Source organism: Amphibalanus amphitrite, unplaced genomic scaffold, assembly GCF_019059575.1.
Source record: "Amphibalanus amphitrite isolate SeventyFive unplaced genomic scaffold, NRLGWU_Aamphi_draft 000368F_arrow, whole genome shotgun sequence".
NCBI lineage: Eukaryota > Metazoa > Arthropoda > Thecostraca > Balanomorpha > Balanidae > Amphibalanus > Amphibalanus amphitrite.
In genome coordinates, this window is record NW_024881862.1 from 159967 (window position 1) to 183275 (window position 23309).

Below are 23309 nucleotides of genomic sequence, written 5' to 3' on the forward strand. Positions count from 1 at the left end.
TGAAAGTTGTTTTTTCCGGTTCACCAGAGGCTGCGTTCGTCCTATTTGGATTCGTACCTGTTGCATTTTTAGAAGTGTGGTATTGGCAAAATATGTAGTTTGATTACAATTAATTCATAAAAAGATCATATTTTATTTATCTTCCTTCTATTTTCGTATTCTTAAAAAGTCTTTGAATGACAAAATAATCAAAATTATTTCTCTTACCTGTTACGAACGCACCATGGGTCGCCAAAGTTCGCCGTGGTTGTGTGGTGTGGTCGTGTGGGTGAGGTATTGTTTATGTGATTGATGGACATTGATGTAAGGTTTTCTCACATGGATATTGAATTATATACTTTTTAACGATAGTTACACATATGACGGCTGCTACAGACCTATGGTGCTGATTGTGCAGCATGGGAGCTCGCCGGGCTTACCGGTGCCGCGCAGCTTTTGTCTAGGAACATGACTGACCCATGCTTGTCTTTCGCTTTCTTCTTGAAATCTGCTTATTTGCAGCTGTGCTACTCTTTTTAATCCTGTTATATTCAAGCCCTCTGCTTGATATCCAAGATCAGAAGTATTAGGGACTGTGCGTGTGCACTATAGGACCAAAAAGTGATTTACTACCTGTGCTTTACCTCAGTTGGTGACTTAGGTACCAGGGAAATAAGCTAAAATTGGAGTGCTCTATTTAATGGTCCTGTGACAACACTGCCTCTCAAAGTCATAGGGCCCTGTATGAAGGATCTGAAAATGACACTGCTTTTGGTACCTACCTAGTACCTTTCTGACGAAAACCACTTGGACTGCCTGAACTAATTGTTCCACTCTGAAAATATCATGATCAATCAAAATATGATCAAGGAAAAGATTGGTTCTGAAATAATGCTTAGCACCCTCTAAAGCATACTGAAATATGACTAAGTTATTACAATTAGGATATGTAAATCAACAATGCATTGCCTAGTCTGCAGTCTGCAATGCATTATTAATTTTTTCTCAAAGTTTTGACAAATGACACATCAGGCTCAACCAATCAGAACCTGAGGACAGTACTGTTGTGCAAAGGCAAAAACTACTATGTGAAGTCAGACTCTGACCTCACATAGTAGTTTTTGCCTTTGCACAGCAGCGTAGCTGATTTGCTAGAAGATGCTAATGAGCGGCACACTGTTGAAATGGTGGGCGCAAAATGACCACCACTGTCGACGCGCCAGTAAACCCTAATGAACTACTAAGAACTAATTGTTGAAATGGGGCTTGGAAATAACTGCTTGCTGTTTATGGCTGCATATATTGTTCTGAATGTTTTCAAGTCTAGGACCTAACTCCCTGGTCTTTTAGGCTCCCTATTTCCTGTGCTGTTGCTCCATTTCTCAAAATAATTCACATACTTTGGGAAAGGACTGCTTGATTTAAGTTTGTGCCAGCAATGCATGGTTTGGATTTTGGAAACTTGCATATGAGAACACTGAACAGACTAGCTGAGGTGACTGTTATGCCTGTGTACTGTTAAGTGGCAGATAGGTTTCACACTTTTTACTCGATCCTATTGTGAAGTGAGACTGAACCACACCTACTATTTTCTTCCATATCATGTAAATAACATCAATCAAGTGTTATAGAGGTGGTATTGCTGCTATTTATTGTGGTACTTGCAACTGATGCACAACCTGGCCTTCCTATTTCAGGGATTAAGAGGGACTCCAACATAATGACCAAGACATGCTGACTGAAAAGGAAACTGTCTCCCTTTTCTCACCTTGGTCAGCCTGCTCTGGCCTCAAACAGAGCAACAATGACTTCCTCGGAGTATGTCAGGTATGTCCATCTAAGGTTGCATCTTACTTCATGCTGACTGTACACTTTGCAGTGCACAGTGTTTATACTTTATTTTTTAACTTAACTTCTATCAAGTTTCAGATTTTTAGAAAAAATATAATTCAATATTTACTTTGTCTGGGTTGAAGTATTATGTCATGAATGCCATGGCATTGGTGCTATGAATGCCAATGTCCTATACAATGATGGTACCCTTCAAATCAGAATATGGTCACCTGCTTCAGTATTCAGCATGTTCTGCTAGTAAAATTGTCTGTTCATTTGACATACATTTTAAATGCCATAAAATAAATCAATATCTCTAAATTAACCACACTCAATGCATATTTATTTTACAGGTGCTTTGTATTGATAGAGAGGCAATGGATAGAGAGGCAATGCTAGAACTCACACTAGCCATAGCTTGTGTTAGCATTACCCCTGACATATGCTGGCTGATTCATAAAATGCTGATAACTAATGTACCTAGGTACCTTTTGAGGTCAAAATTGATCATGCTCATGTGGACTAACACACTTAATAGGTACTCATGGGCTTACAGTGGCTCTGGCTGCTTCCATCAGTTGAAAGTCACCCCCACCAGGAGCTTCATGTATGCAGAGCCAGAGCAACCCAAGCCCAGGGCATGGATGAAGTATTCCTAATCCTAATCCATGCCCAGGACTTCTCTCAATGGTTGTCCAGTTCATTGCTCTGCCAACCATGGGTGACATGATTTTTCATGTCTGTTTCATAAGTACTTGCTTGCCCAGTAGTTAGCATCATTGGATAGCATCTGAGGAGTTGTGCTTTTCTTTATAGGTATTTACCAGTATAACGCCTTTTGGGGCGACTAACGGAGCGAGCGAGACGGTGGGCCTTGCACGTGCGAAATTGCGAGGGGGTACCTCTAACTGAATTGTGCACGGCACCCTACTAACTGGTCTCTAGCGATGTGCCAAATTTGGGCACAATCGGCCCAGCCGTTCTCGAGATCTGGAAGCGGCACCCTGCACGTGCGCACGTGCAAAATGGGCCCCAACTGACTTGTGCACGGCACCCTACTAACCGGTCCCTAACTGTGTACCAAATTTGAGCGCAATCGGTCGAGCCGTTCTCGAGATCTGGAAACGACCCCTGCACGTGCGCACGTGCAGCAGCACCCCAACTCTGGCACATGGATATGCAGTGCCTAGTGGGTGCCTACCTACATGCCAACTTTCAGCGCAATCGGCCAAGTAGTTACCGAGATATTGCAGCAATTACAAAAGTGACACCTCTTCGTTTTGCACGCGGCACGTGCATAAGTGGTCACCCACATGCATCGGGAATAGTCCAATACTTGGTAGAAGGAATGAAGCTACCCTACAAAAATTACCGCATGTAAATCGGTCAAGTGGTTGCTGAGATTTAAGCCTCGCAAAAGCGTCCGCACGGCCGGCCGGCCGGCCGCTCATACTCAGAAATTTCCGTTAACCTAAGGAAAGACTCCGCTCGCTTCGCTCGCTCCGTAACTATTGATAAACATTCATATTATCATAGTCAGATAGTGGATGTGCATTTCTGTAAGCTAGTTTCCAACCTGTGACACCGCCGGTTTGTCGCTGCTACCACAGCCAAATGGACGTCTGGAGGACGCCCTAAGCAGCCTGAACGTGCCGTCGGGCAGCGGCAATGACCTGCGGCTGTGGAACCTGGCCGAGGACAATCAGCAGTTCAACGACCGGCTCTCCCAGGATGAGGGCAGGTCAGTCATGAATCCAGTTTTTATATACAGCTGTGTGATTCGCACTGTAGTAGGTATATTGACTTGTTGCATGTGATGGCAGTGATGTGGACCTATGCAGCTGTCTGTCAGTTTAAAGCTTTTTTATTTTGCAAGTTCTTATTCAGTCGACCATTTGCTCCATGAGGAGGTGAATTAGACAAGTTAAGCTGTCTTTTATTGTTACGAATTTCAGTGCAATTCCCACCATTCTTTGGTCGCATTTTTCTAACATCAGTCACACCAAGCTGTTCAATACGTGACCGTTGTGCCCACACAGGTCGTGGAGCTGCGGCTGGGAGCAACTCAGCTCGGGCTCCTCGTCTGGTGGCGCGCACTCGATCGACGCCGACTTCCTCTCCACCATCAGTACAAATGGCGACGAGCTATCAGAGGTGAGAGACCACCGACACTGGCGCACAACTCTGCCGTGCTAAGGCAAAACTGATTACGTTCGGGTGACCTCTGCCCTGAAGTTATGACCTCTGACCCGACACAATCGGTTTCGCCATTGCACGGCAGAACTTTAGGATACACGGCGTACAGCTGCTGAGGCTAGCAGCACCAGCGTGATACCAGCAAGAGACTTCAATTGACTTGCTTGAGTATGAAAAAAGGTGTCACAGTGTGGCTGGGTGGTCAGGGGCCACCTTCACGTGGTCTGCTGAGTTCTCCATTTGAGTACGTTGAGCCAAACTGCCTGCTCTGAGGTGACCGTCCACCCACTGACTGTGCATGGTGTCGGCCGCGCCCCCGCAGCTGGGCCTGGAGAGTCTGAACCAGCAGCTGACCAGGGCGGATCTGGGAGGCGCTGGCGATGTCGGGTCGTTCGACTCGGACCCGCTCGGGCTGCTCAACAACGTCAAGACGTTCAACCAGGTCAGTCCCGCGTTGGAAATATTGCTAGTCAGAGGCTACAGAAGAAACGGTAGTCCATTGCTGAAAGTACTTCGAGCGGGTGCAAAATTATTATCGTCATCCAAGTTTTCCAGCAGAATGTTTTGAATCTTACGTTATTGAAAACGCCACGGAACTTTCACAGATCAACAACACTTCCGTGCAGTTTTTTTTTTCTTCAAACAGGCTCATAAGTTTTGTCAAACGTATCTTGTTTGTCGTTTCAAACGCCTTCAAACGTTTTTTTTTTTTTTTTTTGTTCCGTTCTCATTCATTCAGTGGCATTTGTACGGTCCCGTGCGCTGTTAGTTCGTGATTGACAGACATTTCTGGTGGTAAGAGACTAAAAATGAAAACGTTCAATATCTCTGAAAACGCAGAGTAAAACTATGATTAATTTCCAGATATTTGCCAACAGACTGGTCCTCGCTGAGACGATTCGGCTGTCACTTTCGCTTTTTGCAGAGTATCTGTCAGCATGCCAGTCGAGATGAGTCATTTGTATTGGGTCCGTCGATGTCTTTGTGTCATCGTGTGGCTTTGTCCCCAGCCTCTGCCTGAGTTTTGCTAAATGATGCGTCATTTGTCTCTAGGAAGGGCTACTCCATCCCCTTGTCTACTCTGTTGTGGTCCATATGATGAGCAAACGGCTCGATGTGGTTTGAGCCCGCCCTAAAGCCCTTAAGTCCCAATGGGAAACACGCAGAGGCTTGATCCCGTCGTTACTCTGATGGCCCATTATCTGCTGGTTTTCGAGTACGGTGACATAAGTAGCGATAACGGTACTGTCCCACGGCTTCCTGCTTCCTTTGGCAAGCCGAGCTTAGAATGGTCATTTCATTCGTCGCTGCATATCGACTGCCGGCAACCAGAGAATGAAGGCTATCAAATTGTCCGGTGCCTAGTGTGGTTAATAATGTAAACCAATGCGACTCGCTCTGATGGGTCTATGATTATTCATGGCGTAAGCGCGTTTTTGGGTTCGTGCCTGTTGGCTTTTTCACCAATCACCGCAATGTAAATTGATGTTGTAGAACCAATATCCGTTAGCGGCAATTACCAATCCTGTGTGGTGATTTTGTCGGGGCATAACTGCAGTGTGAACTCCGTAGTTACTGTGTCTAATAAGCGATCTTTCCAAATACGTGTGTTGACAATGTGGTTACCGTGGCTTCTCTCCGCCATCAGCCGGGAATGGAGACCCGCTCGAGCGTGTTCCCGTTCCCGGCGTCCTCCCGGCGCGGGGGTGAGCAGCCGGCCGGCGGTCTGTCGACGCTGGCCGCCCCCAAAGACGCGGGGGCCGCCACCGGCTACGGCACCGGCGTCAGCTCCTCCTTCAACCTGATGGACAACTTCCGACGCGAGCCGACAGGTGGGTGGACAGGGCTGGGCTTACAGTTCTGCGCGGCGTGGCCGAGTAGACTTGACACTAGGGCGGATCTACAGCCCTACACGGGTGTCGGGTTTGCCGGTAGAGTGTGGTGGAACAGCGGACTAATAACACTTCTGAGCTGCCGGCACTGTGGCTGCGGAAATATTCTTGCGTTGATTTGATATTTTCATGATTCCTTATCATAATTGGGTGATTTCCCAGGACCGCCAATATATCATGCTTTGACGCGACGCAAACATGTCCACTCAGTGTGTGTAACGGTGTCTTTGTCTGTGCGTTTTGGCAGTGTCGACGGCCTACATCCCGACGTGCTCTGGCACGAGCAGCACGCTGCTGCCGGGCGTCACCGATAATGAACTGCAGCTGGCCGCCCTGCTGGAGGCCTGCAACGCCGACCAGCTCAACCACAACACCGCGCCGCCGCAGAGCTTCTTCGGCCTGGGCGGACTGGACGAGCGCGCCCCGCCGCCGCCCGGCCCGGGACCGCCGCCGCCGCCGGCTGGCACCGGCCCCGCACAGAGGTGAGGGAGCGGTCAGCGGAACAGGCGGAACGGGCAGGGGAACGAGAGGGGGTGTTACGTAATGCGATCCATTTAATTCCGAGGTGTGGTAGGTGATCGTAGAACACTGCGAAGCTCTGTGCCGCCTCGCCCGGCTGGTATCATAGCTATCAATCATGTTTTTGAACCATATGAAAGGGCAGTTCCCTTTACCGGCTCCGTCATTTTTATATTTCCTCAATCTTGAATAACCACGTGACAGCGGTTTACCCTCCGTCTGTCTCCGTTTGCAGCGGCAAGTTCCTGCCGGACGCGCTGTCTTCTCGGCGCTGCTCGGCCGTGGAGCTGGACCTGCGCCGCCCCGGCTCACGCGCCGGGCCCGGCCCCTTCCCCGGGGCGCGGCCGCCGGCGCCGCCACACGACGGTACGTGTACGGTCGGCGACGACGCCCCGTATCGACCTGTGACCCGTCAGAGGGGACGGCGGGTACGATAGTTTATTGGCTGCTTGATGCGGCTGTTGGAATTATGAGTTTCAGTGCAGGGTAGTCCTGACATGGCTATGTTCATTTTCAAAATGATTCCTGCATATCTTTTTATGCTAACATTTTTAATGGATAAGGATGTATTCAGTACCTATAACAATGAACAGCTATATTATAAATCACTTGTCTGTAATTGAAATATATCTTAAACAATCGTCTTCAGGGCATATTTTAAGGCACTTACTGCGTCCCATTTTGGGACGCAGCCCCCTCGCCTTGGGACGTAGCCCCTGCTGATTTGACCCACTGCGTCCCTGCCCTGTGCCCTGTCCGGTTCCCTGACCTATGCCCTCCTGTCTACCCTGACCTGTACCCTTCCCTCTAAAATGTCCTGTGCCATGCCCTGTAACCTGCCGTGCCCTACTTTCTGCTTTCCTCAGTGCCCTACTCTGTTCCTTGCCCTGTGCCCTTAGTCGTAGCACGTGCCCCATAGGCGCGGGAGCCGGGGGGCAGTGGGGGCAGCTTGCCCCCCCAACTCTGGGGCCGTGGGGGTGGTGCCCCCACAGCTTTGAGACGGAATACCACACTTTTTTGCAAATGTTTTCTTTTTTGTTGAAAAAGCCGAGGGGTGAAAAATAAGTGGCCTAAAACCGGTGAGAAAACTAGATTTGGGGGTACCCTAGGTTGATCTCTACTATGGTGTGCCCCCCCAGTCGGAAAGTAGTTCCCGCGCCCCTGACGTGCCCTCTGCTCAACTTTGGGACGCAGTAAAAATTTGTTAAAATATGCCCTGATCGTCTTCTCACCGAAATAAGCGAACAAGCTCGTCTGACCATTACTCGGCCGGCGTTGCAGATCTGTTCGGACCTCCGATGTGCGGCCAGCCGGGGATGCCGCCGCCGCCGCCCCCTCCGCCGCCGCCGTTCGGGCCCGACATGCCCCCGCTACACGAGCTTCCGCCTCACGCCGGCTTCTTCCCCGGAGTGCCGCATCCGTTCTTCGGGTTCCGGCCGATCCGGTGAGTTTTCGGGATTGACCGGACCAGGGAGGGCTTGGGAGCCAGGGTTGGGGTGAATGGGAGTCTGCTTGTAGTAGGGTGTATAGTTTGGCTTGGGTGTATTATTTTACCGAGTGTAGGCAGTCGACTGTTGTAGTAGTGTCATGGGCCGTGTTTAGTGCTCTGGCATAATATGATGGAGTGCTTAATGTGAATTGCGTTGTGTGAGGCGGGTGGACGCCGGTGGTGCTCTTATCTTGCAGCAGGGAGCTGCGGTGTCACGTTATTTTTACTGATCATTAATGTGTTGTATGCAGAGCGCCCGCTGGTATTTCGCTGAAGTAATTATCGTGGTCATCGCGGCGCCACATCGCTGTTGGTTTGCAGAGTGAACGCTTTGCGGGTCAGAGGGTGAACGGTGTCCGTCCGTCAATACGCTGTGTGGGAGCCGTTATGGGCGGCGACCTGACCCGACCGTCCGGCCCGCAGCCGCAGCGGCCCCTCGAACGAGCTGCATATCCGCCTGGAGGAGTGCTACGACCAGTTCAAACAGCTGGAGAAGGAGCGCAAGAAGATGGAGGCCGAGCTGGCGCGCCAGTTCCCCGGGAAGAAGGTGTCGTCGGCCAACAACATCCCCATCCCGCGCCTGCCCACCAACCCGTCGCGCGTGGACCGGCTGATTGTGGACCACCGCCGCGAACACGCCAGGGTGAGTGTAAGGGCGGGGAGGGACGGGCCGGGCCTCCATCTTACCCCGGTCAGCGGCGCGCGTGCCCTGACCGGCATACACGGAGGGAGAGAGAGACTGGCGGCGGCCCCAGTCCGCGCCGGAGACCTCTGGTGGCCGCGATGTCTGTCAAGACAGCCCATATTCAGCCCAGATTCAGCCCGGATTCAGCCCAGATTCGGGACACCTCCGATCAAGCTGAAACTCGCACACAATGTAGGCCATGACATGCCCAATCCACAGTCCAAGTCATTCGGTGGCACTCCCAGCCGTTTGACCTACAGAGGTCAACAAAGGTCACGTGGCCCAAATTTGCACAGCAGATTGTGGCCCACCCAGTAGAGCTAGAGCGCTAAAAATGGCACCAATCGACTCGCCAGCATCCAATCTTACTTTCCCAACACTCATTTGACCTCTCAAGGTCATGCGATGACCTAAGGTCATTTGTGGGCTATGTCGAAAATACACTTGCACAGCAGTTTTCGAGTAGATGGATTGACCGAATTCCAAATCAAAGCACACCATCGGGTAGCCCATAGGCCGTAGTAACTTTCCTTAAAAACCGCTTTTCGATATGTGACCCCGTTTGACCTCGGCAGGTAAAAATGTGCAAATAAACGACACTCAATACGTCGCAGCCCGGATTCAGCCCAGATTCGGGACACCTCCGATCAAGTTGAAACTCGCACACAATGTAGGCCCTGACATACCCAATCCACAGTCCAAGTCATTCGGTGGCACTCCCAGCCGTTTGACCTACAGAGGTCAACAAAGGTCACGTGGCCCAAATTTGCACAGCAGATTGTGGCCCACCCAGTAGAGCTAGAGCGCTAAAAATGGCACCAATCGACTCGCCAGCATCTAATCTTACTTTCCCAACACTCATTTGACCTCTCAAGGTCATGCGATGACCTAAGGTCATTTGTGGGCTATGTCGAAAATACACTTGCACAGCAGTTTTCGAGTAGATGGATTGACCGAATTCCAAATCAAAGCACACCATCGGGTAGCCCATAGGCCGTAGTAACTTTCCTTAAAAACCGCTTTTCGATATGTGACCCCGTTTGACCTCGGCAGGTCAAAATGTGCAAATAAACGACACTCAATACGTCGCAGCCCGGATTCAGCCCATAGGCCGTAGTAACTTTCCTTAAAAACCACTTTTCGATATGTGACCCCGTTTGACCTCGGCAGGTCAAAATGTGCAAATAAACGACACTCAATACGTCGCAGCCCGGATTCAGCCCAGATTCGGGACACCTCCGATCAAGCTGAAACTCGCACACAATGTAGGCCATGACATGCCCAATCCACAGTCCAAGTCATTCGGTGGCACTCCCAGCCGTTTGACCTACAGAGGTCAACAAAGGTCACGTGGCCCAAATTTGCACAGCAGATTGTGGCCCACCCAGTAGAGCTAGGGCGCTAAAATGGCACCAATCGACTCGCCAGCATCTAATCTTACTTTCCCAACACTCATTTGACCTCTCAAGGTCATGCGATGACCTAAGGTCATTTGTGGGCTATGTCGAAAATACACTTGCACAGCAGTTTTCGAGTAGATGGATTGACCGAATTCCAAATCAAAGCACATCATCGGGTAGCCCATAGGCCGTAGTAACTTTCCTTAAAAACCACTTTTCGATATGTGACCCCGTTTGACCTCGGCAGGTCAAAATGTGCAAATAAACGACACTCAATACGTCGCAGCCCGGATTCAGCCCAGATTCGGGACACCTCCGATCAAACTGAAACTCGCACACAATGTAGGCCATGACATGCCCAATCCACAGTCCAAGTCATTCGGTGGCACTCCCAGCCGTTTGACCTACAGAGGTCAGCAAAGGTCACGTGGCCCAAATTTGCACAGCAGATTGTGGCCCACCCAGTAGAGCTAGAGCGCTAAAAATGGCACCAATCGACTCGCCAGCATCTAATCTTACTTTCCCAACACTCATTTGACCTCTCAAGGTCATGCGATGACCTAAGGTCATTTGTGGGCTATGTCGAAGATACACTTGCACAGCAGTTTTCGAGTAGATGGATTGACCGAATTCCAAATCAAAGCACACCATCGGGTAGCCCATAGGCCGTAGTAACTTTCCTTAAAAACCGCTTTTCGATATGTGACCCCGTTTGACCTCGGCAGGTCAAAATGTGCAAATAAACGACACTCAATACGTCGCAGCCCGGATTCAGCCCAGATTCGGGACACCTCCGATCAAGTTGAAACTCGCACACAATGTAGGCCCTGACATACCAAATCCACAGTCCAAGTCATTCGGTGGCACTCCCAGCCGTTTGACCTACAGAGGTCAACAAAGGTCACGTGGCCCAAATTTGCACAGCAGATTGTGGCCCACCCAGTAGAGCTAGAGCGCTAAAAATGGCACCAATCGACTCGCCAGCATCTAATCTTACTTTCCCAACACTCATTTGACCTCTCAAGGTCATGCGATGACCTAAGGTCATTTGTGGGCTATGTCGAAAATACACTTGCACAGCAGTTTTCGAGTAGATGGATTGACCGAATTCCAAATCAAAGCACACCATCGGGTAGCCCATAGGCCGTAGTAACTTTCCTTAAAAACCGCTTTTCGATATGTGACCCCGTTTGACCTCGGCAGGTCAAAATGTGCAAATAAACGACACTCAATACGTCGCAGCCCGGATTCAGCCCATAGGCCGTAGTAACTTTCCTTAAAAACCACTTTTCGATATGTTACCCCGTTTGACCTCGGCAGGTCAAAATGTGCAAATAAACGACACTCAATACGTCGCAGCCCGGATTCAGCCCAGATTCGGGACACCTCCGATCAAGCTGAAACTCGCACACAATGTAGGCCATGACATGCCCAATCCACAGTCCAAGTCATTTGGTGGCACTCCCAGCCGTTTGACCTACAGAGGTCAACAAAGGTCACGTGGCCCAAATTTGCACAGCAGATTGTGGCCCACCCAGTAGAGCTAGAGCGCTAAAAATGGCACCAATCGACTCGCCAGCATCTAATCTTACTTTCCCAACACTCATTTGACCTCTCAAGGTCATGCGATGACCTAAGGTCATTTGTGGGCTATGTCGAAAATACACTTGCACAGCAGTTTTCGAGTAGATGGATTGACCGAATTCCAAATCAAAGCACATCATCGGGTAGCCCATAGGCCGTAGTAACTTTCCTTAAAAACCGCTTTTCGATATGTGACCCCGTTTGACCTCGGCAGGTCAAAATGTGCAAATAAACGACACTCAATACGTCGCAGCCCGGATTCAGCCCAGATTCGGGACACCTCCGATCAAGCTGAAACTCGCACACAATGTAGGCCCTGACATGCCCAATCCACAGTCCAAGTCATTCGGTGGCACTCCCAGCCGTTTGACCTACAGAGGTCAGCAAAGGTCACGTGGCCCAAATGTGTATTTTGCAAGTGTATTTTCGACATAGCCCACAAATGACCTTAGGTCATCGCATGACCTTGAGAGGTCAAATGAGTGTTGGGAAAGTAAGATTAGATGCTGGCGAGTCGATTGGTGCCATTTTTAGCGCTCTAGCTCTACTGGGTGGGCCACAATCTGCTGTGCAAATTTGGGCCACGTGACCTTTGCTGACCTCTGTAGGTCAAACGGCTGGGAGTGCCACCGAATGACTTGGACTGTGGATTGGGCATGTCATGGCCTACATTGTGGGCGAGTTTCAGCTTGATCGGAGGTGTCCCGAATCTGGGCTGAATCCGGGCTGCGACGTATTGAGTGTCGTTTATTTGCACATTTTGACCTGCCGAGGTCAAACGGGGTCACATATCGAAAAGTGGTTTTTAAGGAAAGTTACTACGGCCTATGGGCTACCCGATGATGTGCTTTGATTTGGAATTCGGTCAATCCATCTACTCGAACACTGCTGTGCAAGTGTATTTTCGACATAGCCCACAAATGACCTTAGGTCATCGCATGACCTTGAGAGGTCAAATGAGTGTTGGGAAAGTAAGATTAGATGCTGGCGAGTCGATTGGTGCCATTTTTAGCGCTCTAGCTCTACTGGGTGGGCCACAATCTGCTGTGCAAATTTGGGCCACGTGACCTTTGCTGACCTCTGTAGGTCAAACGGCTGGGAGTGCCACCGAATGACTTGGACGGTGGATTGGGCATGTCAGAGCCTACATTGTGTGCGAGTTTCAACTTGCTCGGAGGTGTCCCGAATCTGGGCTGAATCCGGGCTGCGACGTATTGAGTGTCGTTTATTTGCACATTTTGACCTGCCGAGGTCAAACGGGGTCACATATCGAAAAGTGGTTTTTAAGGAAAGTTACTACGGCCTTTGGGCTACCCGATGATGTGCTTTGATTTGGAATTCGGTCAATCCATCTACTCGAAAACTGCTGTGCAAGTGTATTTTCGACATAGCCCACAAATGACCTTAGGTCATCGCATGACCTTGAGAGGTCAAATGAGTGTTGGGAAAGTAAGATTAGATGCTGGCGAGTCGATTGGTGCCATTTTTAGCGCTCTAGCTCTACTGGGTGGGCCACAATCTGCTGTGCAAATTTGGGCCACGTGACCTTTGCTGACCTCTGTAGGTCAAACGGCTGGGAGTGCCACCGAATGACTTGGACGGTGGATTGGGCATGTCAGGGCCTACATTGTGTGCGAGTTTCAACTTGATCGGAGGTGTCCCGAATCTGGGCTGAATCCGGGCTGCGACGTATTGAGAGTCGTTTATTTGCACATTTTGACCTGCCGAGGTCAAACGGGGTCACATATCGAAAAGCGGTTTTTAAGGAAAGTTACTACGGCCTATGGGCTACCCGATGATGTGCTTTGATTTGGAATTCGGTCAATCCATCTACTCGAAAACTGCTGTGCAAGTGTATTTTCGACATAGCCCACAAATGACCTTAGGTCATCGCATGACCTTGGGAGGTCAAATGAGTGTTGGGAAAGTAATATTAGATGCTGGCGAGTCGATTGGTGCCATTTTTAGCGCTCTAGCTCTACTGGGTGGGCCACAATCTGCTGTGCAAATTTGGGCCACGTGACCTTTGCTGACCTCTGTAGGTCAAACGGCTGGGAGTGCCACCGAATGACTTGGACGGTGGATTGGGCATGTCAGGGCCTACATTGTGTGCGAGTTTCAACTTGATCGGAGGTGTCCCGAATCTGGGCTGAATCCGGGCTGCGACGTATTGAGTGTCGTTTATTTGCACATTTTGACCTGCCGAGGTCAAACGGGGTCACATATCGAAAAGCGGTTTTTAAGGAAAGTTACTACGGCCTATGGGCTACCCGATGATGTGCTTTGATTTGGAATTCGGTCAATCCATCTACTCGAAAACTGCTGTGCAAGTGTATTTTCGACATAGCCCACAAATGACCTTAGGTCATCGCATGACCTTGAGAGGTCAAATGAGTGTTGGGAAAGTAAGATTAGATGCTGGCGAGTCGATTGGTGCCATTTTTAGCGCTCTAGCTCTACTGGGTGGGCCACAATCTGCTGTGCAAATTTGGGCCACGTGACCTTTGCTGACCTCTGTAGGTCAAACGGCTGGGAGTGCCACCGAATGACTTGGACTGTGGATTGGGCATGTCATGGCCTACATTGTGTGCGAGTTTCAGCTTGATCGGAGGTGTCCCGAATCTGGGCTGAATCCGGGCTGCGACGTATTGAGTGTCGTTTATTTGCACATTTTGACCTGCCGAGGTCAAATGGGGTCACATATCGAAAAGTGGTTTTTAAGGAAAGTTACTACGGCCTATGGGCTGCCCGATGATGTGCTTTGATTTGGAATTCGGTCAATCCATCTACTCGAAAACTGCTGTGCAAATGTATTTTCGACATAGCCCACAAATGACCTTAGGTCATCGCATGACCTTGAGAGGTCAAATGAGTGTTGGGAAAGTAAGATTAGATGCTGGCGAGTCGATTGGTGCCATTTTTAGCGCTCTAACTCTACTGGGTGGGCCACAATCTGCTGTGCGAATTTGGGCCACGTGACCTTTGCTGACCTCTGTAGGTCAAACGGCTGGGAGTGCCACCGAATGACTTGGACTGTGGATTGGGCATGTCATGGCCTACATTGTGTGCGAGTTTCAGCTTGATCGGAGGTGTCCCAAATCTGGGCTGAATCCGGGCTGCGACGTATTGAGTGTCGTTTATTTGCACATTTTGACCTGCCGAGGTCAAACGGGGTCACATATCGAAAAGTGGTTTTTAAGGAAAGTTACTACGGCCTATGGGCTACCCTATGATGTGCTTTGATTTGGAATTCGGTCAATCCATCTACTCGAAAACTGCTGTGCAAGTGTATTTTCGACATAGCCCACAAATGACCTTAGGTCATCGCATGACCTTGAGAGGTCAAATGAGTGTTGGGAAAGTAAGATTAGATGCTGGCGAGTCGATTGGTGCCATTTTTAGCGCTCTAGCTCTACTGGGTGGGCCACAATCTGCTGTGCAAATTTGGGCCACGTGACCTTTGCTGACCTCTGTAGGTCAAACGGCTGGGAGTGCCACCGAATGACTTGGACTGTGGATTAGGCATGTCATGGCCTACATTGTGTGCGAGTTTCAGCTTGATCGGAGGTGTCCCGAATCTGGGCTGAATCCGGGCTGCGACGTATTGAGTGTCGTTTATTTGCACATTTTGACCTGCCGAGGTCAAACGGGGTCACATATCGAAAAGTGGTTTTTAAGGAAAGTTACTACGGCCTATGGGCTACCCGATGATGTGCTTTGATTTGGAATTCGGTCAATCCATCTACTCGAAAACTGCTGTGCAAGTGTATTTTCGACATAGCCCACAAATGACCTTAGGTCATCGCATGACCTTGAGAGGTCAAATGAGTGTTGGGAAAGTAAGATTAGATGCTGGCGAGTCGATTGGTGCCATTTTTAGCGCTCTAGCTTTACTGGGTGGGCCACAATCTGCTGTGCAAATTTGGGCCACGTGACCTTTGCTGACCTCTGTAGGTCAAACGGCTGGGAGTGCCACCGAATGACTTGGACGGTGGATTGGGCATGTCAGGGCCTACATTGTGTGCGAGTTTCAACTTGATCGGAGGTGTCCCGAATCTGGGCTGAATCCGGGCTGCGACGTATTGAGTGTCGTTTATTTGCACATTTTGACCTGCCGAGGTCAAACGGGGTCACATATCGAAAAGCGGTTTTTAAGGAAAGTTACTACGGCCTATGGGCTACCCGATGATGTGCTTTGATTTGGAATTCGGTCAATCCATCTACTCGAAAACTGCTGTGCAAATGTATTTTCGACATAGCCCACAAATGACCTTAGGTCATCGCATGACCTTGGGAGGTCAAATGAGTGTTGGGAAAGTAAGATTAGATGCTGGCGAGTCGATTGGTGCCATTTTTAGCGCTCTAGCTCTACTGGGTGGGCCACAATCTGCTGTGCAAATTTGGGCCACGTGACCTTTGCTGACCTCTGTAGGTCAAACGGCTGGGAGTGCCACCGAATGACTTGGACGGTGGATTGGGCATGTCAGGGCCTACATTGTGTGCGAGTTTCAACTTGATCGGAGGTGTCCCGAATCTGGGCTGAATCCGGGCTGCGACGTATTGAGTGTCGTTTATTTGCACATTTTGACTTGCCGAGGTCAAACGGGGTCACATATCGAAAAGCGGTTTTTAAGGAAAGTTACTACGGCCTATGGGCTACCCGATGATGTGCTTTGATTTGGAATTCGGTCAATCCATCTACTCGAAAACTGCTGTGCAAGTGTATTTTCGACATAGCCCACAAATGACCTTAGGTCATCGCATGACCTTGAGAGGTCAAATGAGTGTTGGGAAAGTAAGATTAGATGCTGGCGAGTCGATTGGTGCCATTTTTAGCGCTCTAGCTCTACTGGGTGGGCCACAATCTGCTGTGCAAATTTGGGCCACGTGACCTTTGCTGACCTCTGTAGGTCAAACGGCTGGGAGTGCCACCGAATGACTTGGACTGTGGATTGGGCATGTCATTGCCTACATTGTGTGCGAGTTTCAGCTTGATCGGAGGTGTCCCGAATCTGGGCTGAATCCGGGCTGCGACGTATTGAGTGTCGTTTATTTGCACATTTTGACCTGCCGAGGTCAAACGGGGTCACATATCGAAAAGCGGTTTTTAAGGAAAGTTACTACGGCCTATGGGCTACCCGATGATGTGCTTTGATTTGGAATTCGGTCAATCCATCTACTCGAAAACTGCTGTGCAAGTGTATTTTCGACATAGCCCACAAATGACCTTAGGTCATCGCATGACCTTGAGAGGTCAAATGAGTGTTGGGAAAGTAAGATTAGATGCTGGCGAGTCGATTGGTGCCATTTTTAGCGCTCTAACTCTACTGGGTGGGCCACAATCTGCTGTGCAAATTTGGGCCACGTGACCTTTGCTGACCTCTGTAGGCAAACGGCTGGGAGTGCCACCGAATGACTTGGACTGTGGATTGGGCATGTCATGGCCTACATTGTGTGCGAGTTTCAGCTTGATCGGAGGTGTCCCAAATCTGGGCTGAATCCGGGCTGCGAAGTATTGAGTGTCGTTTATTTGCACATTTTGACCTGCCGAGGTCAAACGGGGTCACATATCGAAAAGTGGTTTTTAAGGAAAGTTACTACGGCCTATGGGCTATCCGATGATGTGCTTTGATTTGGAATTCGGTCAATCCATCTACTCGAAAACTGCTGTGCAAGTGTATTTTCGACATAGCCCACAAATGACCTTAGGTCATCGCATGACCTTGAGAGGTCAAATGAGTGTTGGGAAAGTAAGATTAGATGCTGGCGAGTCGATTGGTGCCATTTTTAGCGCTCTAGCTCTACTGGGTGGGCCACAATCTGCTGTGCAAATTTGGGCCACGTGACCTTTGCTGACCTCTGTAGGGCAAACGGCTGGGAGTGCCACCGAATGACTTGGACTGTGGATTGGGCATGTCATGGCCTACATTGTGTGCGAGTTTCAGCTTGATCGGAGGTGTCCCGAATCTGGGCTGAATCCGGGCTGCGACGTATTGAGTGTCGTTTATTTGCACATTTTGACCTGCCGAGGTCAAACGGGGTCACATATCGAAAAGTGGTTTTTAAGGAAAGTTACTACGGCCTATGGGCTACCCGATGATGTGCTTTGATTTGGAATTCGGTCAATCCATCTACTCGAAAACTGCTGTGCAAGTGTATTTTCGACATAGCCCACAAATGACCTTAGGTCATCGCATGACCTTGAGAGGTCAAATGAGTGTTGGGAAAGTAAGACTAGATGCTGGCGAGTCGATTGGTGCCATTTTTAGCGCTCTAGCTCTACTGGGTGGGCCACAATCTGCTGTGCAAATTTGGGCCACGTGACCTTTGCTGACCTCTGTAGGTCAAACGGCTGGGAGTGCCACCGAATGACTTGGACGGTGGATTGGGCATGTCAGGGCCTACATTGTGTGCGAGTTTCAACTTGATCGGAGGTGTCCCGAATCTGGGCTGAATCCGGGCTGCGACGTATTGAGTGTCGTTTATTTGCACATTTTGACCTGCCGAGGTCAAACGGGGTCACATATCGAAAAGCGGTTTTTAAGGAAAGTTACTACGGCCTATGGGCTACCCGATGATGTGCTTTGATTTGGAATTCGGTCAATCCATCTACTCGAAAACTGCTGTGCAAGTGTATTTTCGACATAGCCCACAAATGACCTTAGGTCATCGCATGACCTTGAGATGTCAAATAAGTGTTGGGAAAGTAAGATTAGATGCTGGCGAGTCGATTGGTGCCATTTTTAGCGCTCTAGCTCTACTGGGTGGGCCACAATCTGCTGTGCAAATTTGGGCCACGTGACCTTTGCTGACCTCTGTAGGTCAAACGGCTGGGAGTGCCACCGAATAACTTGGACTGTGGATTGGGCATGTCATAGCCTACATTGTGTGCGAGTTTCAGCTTGATCGGAGGTGTCCCGAATCTGGGCTGAATCCGGGCTGAATCTGGGCTGAATATGGGCTGTCTTGATCAACATGGTGGCCGCGCGGACTTGATGCTGCTCGGCACACGTGTGATCTGTGGATCGTGGATGCTGTACAGTTGATTACAGAATGATGTTGCCCTCCTCAGAATCTATCAGTTGACTGAAACGTAAGTTGTGCATTTTATCACGCCATAAAGCGTGTCTATGGTGAGCGTTGGGTGACAGCACTGTGTCAATCAGTCCGCATGATGCGGCACAACCTACCGCGCTAGGCGACTGATTGCCTGTGAAAAGTGGAAAATCATTCTGTAGTCAACTGTGCGCCAGAAAATATGGGATCAGTGGGAAACTGCTTTTTTACGGTACTAGATTTTCGAGTCCTTGGTTTGTTTCTGTACATTTCACTGAATGATCTTTTGGCCGGCTGTTCGAATGCGCTAAGAACCCTTGAACAGTAACAACACCCGCAGAGCCGGTAGAGCAGTTTTGTTCGTCCGTCCGGTAGGGGGAGTTCGCTGATCCAACTAACTACCCCTTCTTCGTTGATCGCTGACATCGTGTTGAATGAGCACGCAGCTCAGTGCTTGTTACCTGAACAGTATTTTATTTCTATAATCGTGCTGAAACACGAGTTAGGGGTCTTTGCCGTGTCATTTCTCAGCTATACTCACCATCGCTCGCTGATCTGACCCGCTCTGCGCCCCGTCCCCCACAGGTGATCACTCTTGTGGCCAAGACGGAGCGGCTGCGCAACAAGCGCATGCACCGCAGCATCCACAGCACGCTGGAGCAGATGCTGGAGGTCATCAAACGCGTCCAGGCCTGCCGCGGAGAGGAGATCGTCAACGCGCAGAACCGCGCGCGCGCCGGCAACCCGGCCAACACGCGCATCCAGGAGGACAAGGGTGAGTGACTGGGGTGTGAGGGAGACACCGACTGGGCCTCCATCTTACCCCGGTCAGCGGCGCCCGTGCCCTGACCGGCATACACGGAGGGAGAGAGACTGGCGGCGGCCCCAGTCCGCGCCGGCGACCTCTGGTGGCCGCGCGGACCTGATGCTGCTCGGCACATGTGAACAATGTGCGACTCAAGTTCATTATGTTACCAAGTAACTGACGGACAGATCCAATCTACTTGAGGCTGATGTGTAACTGAAATTGCTTAGCTAGAGGAGTGGTTCAACGCTCTGTGAATTGCAAGTGCTTTCGGACACCCTCATGCCTGACCGGTCCCCTGTCTTTGCCGGCAGACATTCTGAAGCTGGCGGCGGCGATTCAGGAGCTGACGCGCTGTTCGCGCCGCACGCGCACGGCCATCTGGTGCGCGCTGGTGCTGACCACGCACTTCTCGCTGAACCCGGAGCTGGCCGGCGCCGAGGACGTGTCGGCCGAGACGCTGCTGCTGCCGCTGGTGGCTGCCGGCACCGGCGGGGAGCCCGGAGACGAGCCGGCCGCCGCCGCCGCCGCTGCCTCCAACTGAGAGTCGGTATCGTTTAACCTCAGCCTATCTCATCATCGGACCAACGTAATTAGCCCTTGCGCCGCGCGGTGGCGCTGCCGCTCTTCGTCGTGATCGATGGCTGTTGGCCGTCGGCTGGGCGGCCGCGCCGGCGCCTCGAGGTGGGTCGCGCGCGCCTCCGCTTCCTCTCAATCTATGCACCTCAGGTTCAGCGTCGGTCCAAGTCCAGTGTTCGCTCTCTGGTGTGTAGCTAGCGATCCAGTGATCTGCGCAGAGGTATTAATGTTTGATACACTACGGAGCTTAGACTTGTACTTACGCCTTTCATGATAGCTCATGCCAATTCGCCGTAAACCGCTGGGTAGCTGGTAGGTTTGGCTTTCGCGTCGCTCGCCCGTGGCCTCGGGCCAGCGTTATAGCATTTGATTAGTGGCAAGCGCCTCTCCAGCGTTCAGTCCAAGGTATGTAGTCGACGTTTCGCTGCCAAAGTTTGTGCAATTAGTGATGTACCACCGGCTTTGGGCCTGTTACGACGGGGTTCTCCCGCTCTCATCCTATTCGTGTGATATAGATTGACCATAAGGAGGCGCGACGGTCTCACGGACGCCACGCAGATAGCCGAGATATTAAACCGTGGGTAGCTACAGTCAGATGTTCTAATACTTGCCTTTCTGTAGGATGTGCAATTGAATCTCTAGTGCCACCACCTCAGCGCGCCTTGGGCCCACCCTGCCGTATAGACTTCCTAGAGGTGTTGGGATGGGACCGCTGGATGTTTCGGGTGCGCCGGCGGCCGGCGGATCACTGCGCCCGGCCGCCAGCCGCCCTCTGTCAAAGACTGGCACTCAGGTTTTGTACGGTCCGGTGCTGGGCGGCTGGCCCGCAGTGCCAGTTCTCCCCCGCCTGTTTTGTACACAGTGTGCGTGTGTATGTGTGTTGGGTGTGTGGGTACACGGTAGGCCTCTGGTGGGCGCGCGGGCGGGGACGGCGGACCGGCCGAGTTTGCGCCGCCGCCGCCCCCGGCCGCGCCACTCTCGTAGCTTCGTAGCTAGGGTTCTCAGCGGTGTTTCTCACTTGAGCTTAGTCAAAAGAGTCGGTCCGAAGAGGCGTGCTGCGCTCAGCGTGCTCCGTCGCCGGCAGTGGCGCGGCCCTGACAGAGCTCTGGGTGTTCCTGGGTGCGAGAGCGTGCGGTGTGACTGTCCCTGCCTTCTCCCGGCTGTGCGGCGCGCGGGCCCGGCTACTCGCGGCCGGCGCCGCCCCCGGCTGCTTGTGCTCAGACGGAGACGCTGTAGGCGCGGTGCGTGAAACATTTCCAGGGATTCGGGCGACCCGGTCCGGCTACTCACAGCAGCAGGCAGGCGCGCGGCGAAATTCGCCGTGCATCACCGGTGTAGGCGGCCGCGCGGCCCACTAGTTAGCTATGCGCGGGATACGTGTGCTGTTTTCGGGCTTGGTTTGCCGTGGTATGTGTAGCTAGCACAAACAGGGTAGGGTCGGTAGTGCGCGACGATAGATAAGACAGAGGCAGCCCCGACCGGCGTGCGCGGTTATATTGTCCTTGAAGCCGTCCTCGGGATCTTCAATCAGCTCAAATTTCACGATGTGACTGCGGTTTTAGCGGGCGGGCGCTGGCAGTTTGGCGGCCCGCCCAGTCGTAATGTGTACATACGTGTGTGGATTGCCGCCGAGAGCACCTTTCCTCTTTTCTACCAGTCAGCTTTAACGGTGCATGGCTCTCCGTCTGGTGACCGTCGTCGCGGTCGGGCCGGCCGTTCCGCGCGGCCGCTGCCGGGGGCGCGCTCGGTCTCTGTGTGTGTGCTGGTTTGTGATAAATTTCGGCGGCGGCGGCGGCCGGCCGCCATCCGGTGGCCGCGCTGCCGTCCGGCCTCAGTCTGCTAGACGCGCAATAAGGAGCATTATTAGCGTCCGCCGCCACCGGCCCGGCCGCGCGGTGTAGAGTACTCGGGTAGTCGTGTTCGCCGCTCTCATATCATTTGCCTTTCCACTGGATGGAGCTGTGACGTAGTCGTTGTGTATACCCTTTAGAGCGCGGCGGGCGCGGCCGCTGGTTGTGAGCAAACGTAATCTCTGTGCGCTGTGAGCCCGGGGGTCGCCGGCGGCGCGCGACGGTCACATGCACACACACACACATGCACGCCGGCAGACGGAGGACGGCGCTGGCTCGTGCGCGCGCGGACACGCCACTCCAGGAGAGCTGTCAATAATAGAGAGTGACGCCGGCGCTGGCGTGTGATGTCTAATCGAGAGGCTTGCCTGGCTGCCGAGGGCGCGGGCGCAATGGTCAGTGTACGGGCCCGGCACCAGTGCCACTTTTAACACAACGTTTACCATAATGTTGAAATCGGCGCATAACGAGGTAATAATAACCGATGCGTATATGAAGACACGCGGCACTTGCCAATTGATTTCAAGGTGCGATCTTGAATCAACTCTTACAAAGTGTAGAATTATAGTTTCGTTAAGGTCGCTCCGCCTGACTGAGTCCGAAATTATGGTATTTGTTGGCGGTTTGTTTGGTTTCCGCGCTCCAATGAGTTGGCGCCCGGTTGGTGTTGTTAATTTTCGGATGGCTTTAGACGGCTGGCCGGCGGACGGGCGGCGGGCGCCGCTGCTGCCTCTGCGGGGCGCGGCGCCCGGCCGCCCGTGCCCGGTCGGGCCCGTTGTGTTCCTCAGCGAGTGCTGTGTTGGGTGTTCCTCTGTCCCCGCCTGTGTCTGTCGTTCGGTCGGGGCCAGCGCTCCCGCTAGAGTCGCGTTTTAGCCATTTTGTATGTATTGGCAGTTAGCAGGACCACTAATTGCGCAATGTTAAAGTTTTCTTTAAATGTAATAAACGATATATTCGTCAGAAAATGTTTGTTGTGTGACTGCGACTTGATGTTAAAAGAACCTGTTGGAGGATTTTCAACCTGAACATTACTGGGCGCGTGTTGCCATAATTTGAACTTTATTGACAAGACTCGCATCGCACCCTTGCACACACATTCGAATGGGAACAACGGTACCCTGTCATAAAAAATATTGTTTTAACTAGCAACTACATAACAAGAAGCAACAACTACATAACAAGACGTGCGTGCAACCCTTCACACTTCTCACCGGGAACAACGAAGTCGTAGGCAATGTTCATGTAACACGGAAACACCGCGTTAACTTTGAACGACTGCGTGATAGAAGCAACCCCGCTGCTACTCTAACATTGACGAAACTCGCCCACTGACCGCATTCACTCGATATAAATACTCGGGTTGTGGCTACCTCCATGATTATAACCCTTTCCATGCGTTTGACGACCACCGAACCCTGAATGTCTTATATAAACAACGGATT

At 51.3% G+C, this 23309-nt stretch overlaps 1 protein-coding gene across 6 annotated transcripts; it reads left to right on the forward strand.

The window, feature by feature from the left end:
• Positions 1-43: 43 nt before the first annotated feature.
• On the forward strand, positions 44-22832 carry LOC122389700. Of its 6 annotated transcripts, XR_006258013.1 has the most exons (13): positions 170-268; positions 1677-1806; positions 3423-3553; positions 3852-3966; positions 4331-4450; positions 5657-5840; positions 6148-6382; positions 6655-6785; positions 7701-7863; positions 8332-8551; positions 19219-19408; positions 19753-22559; positions 22617-22832. XR_006258013.1 is itself a non-coding variant. In XM_043381978.1 (12 exons), exons 2-12 carry the CDS (start codon positions 1711-1713, stop codon positions 19980-19982), a joined length of 1815 nt encoding a protein of 604 aa, XP_043237913.1. In that variant the 5' UTR covers positions 44-79; positions 1677-1710; the 3' UTR covers positions 19983-22832. The 6 variants fall into 6 exon arrangements, 5 of the variants coding, with proteins under 5 accessions (XP_043237913.1, XP_043237910.1, XP_043237912.1 ...); XM_043381978.1 differs by lacking the exon at positions 170-268 and adding an exon at positions 44-79 and having other exon boundaries at positions 19753-22832; XM_043381975.1 differs by having other exon boundaries at positions 19753-22832.
• Positions 22833-23309: the final 477 nt, after the last annotated feature.

What these genes read in the sequence shown, in the direction of transcription:
- LOC122389700 (XM_043381978.1), top strand. Translation starts at nt 1,711, where the DNA reads ATGCTGACTGAAAAGGAAACTGTCTCCCTTTTCTCACCTTGGTCAGCC. An exon ending in ACGTCAAGACGTTCAACCAG is followed by an intron (nt 4,451 to 5,656) that starts GTCAGTCCCGCG and finishes CTCCGCCATCAG; the next exon opens with CCGGGAATGGAGACCCGCTC. An exon ending in ACCGCCGCGAACACGCCAGG is followed by an intron (nt 8,552 to 19,218) that starts GTGAGTGTAAGG and finishes CGTCCCCCACAG; the next exon opens with GTGATCACTCTTGTGGCCAA.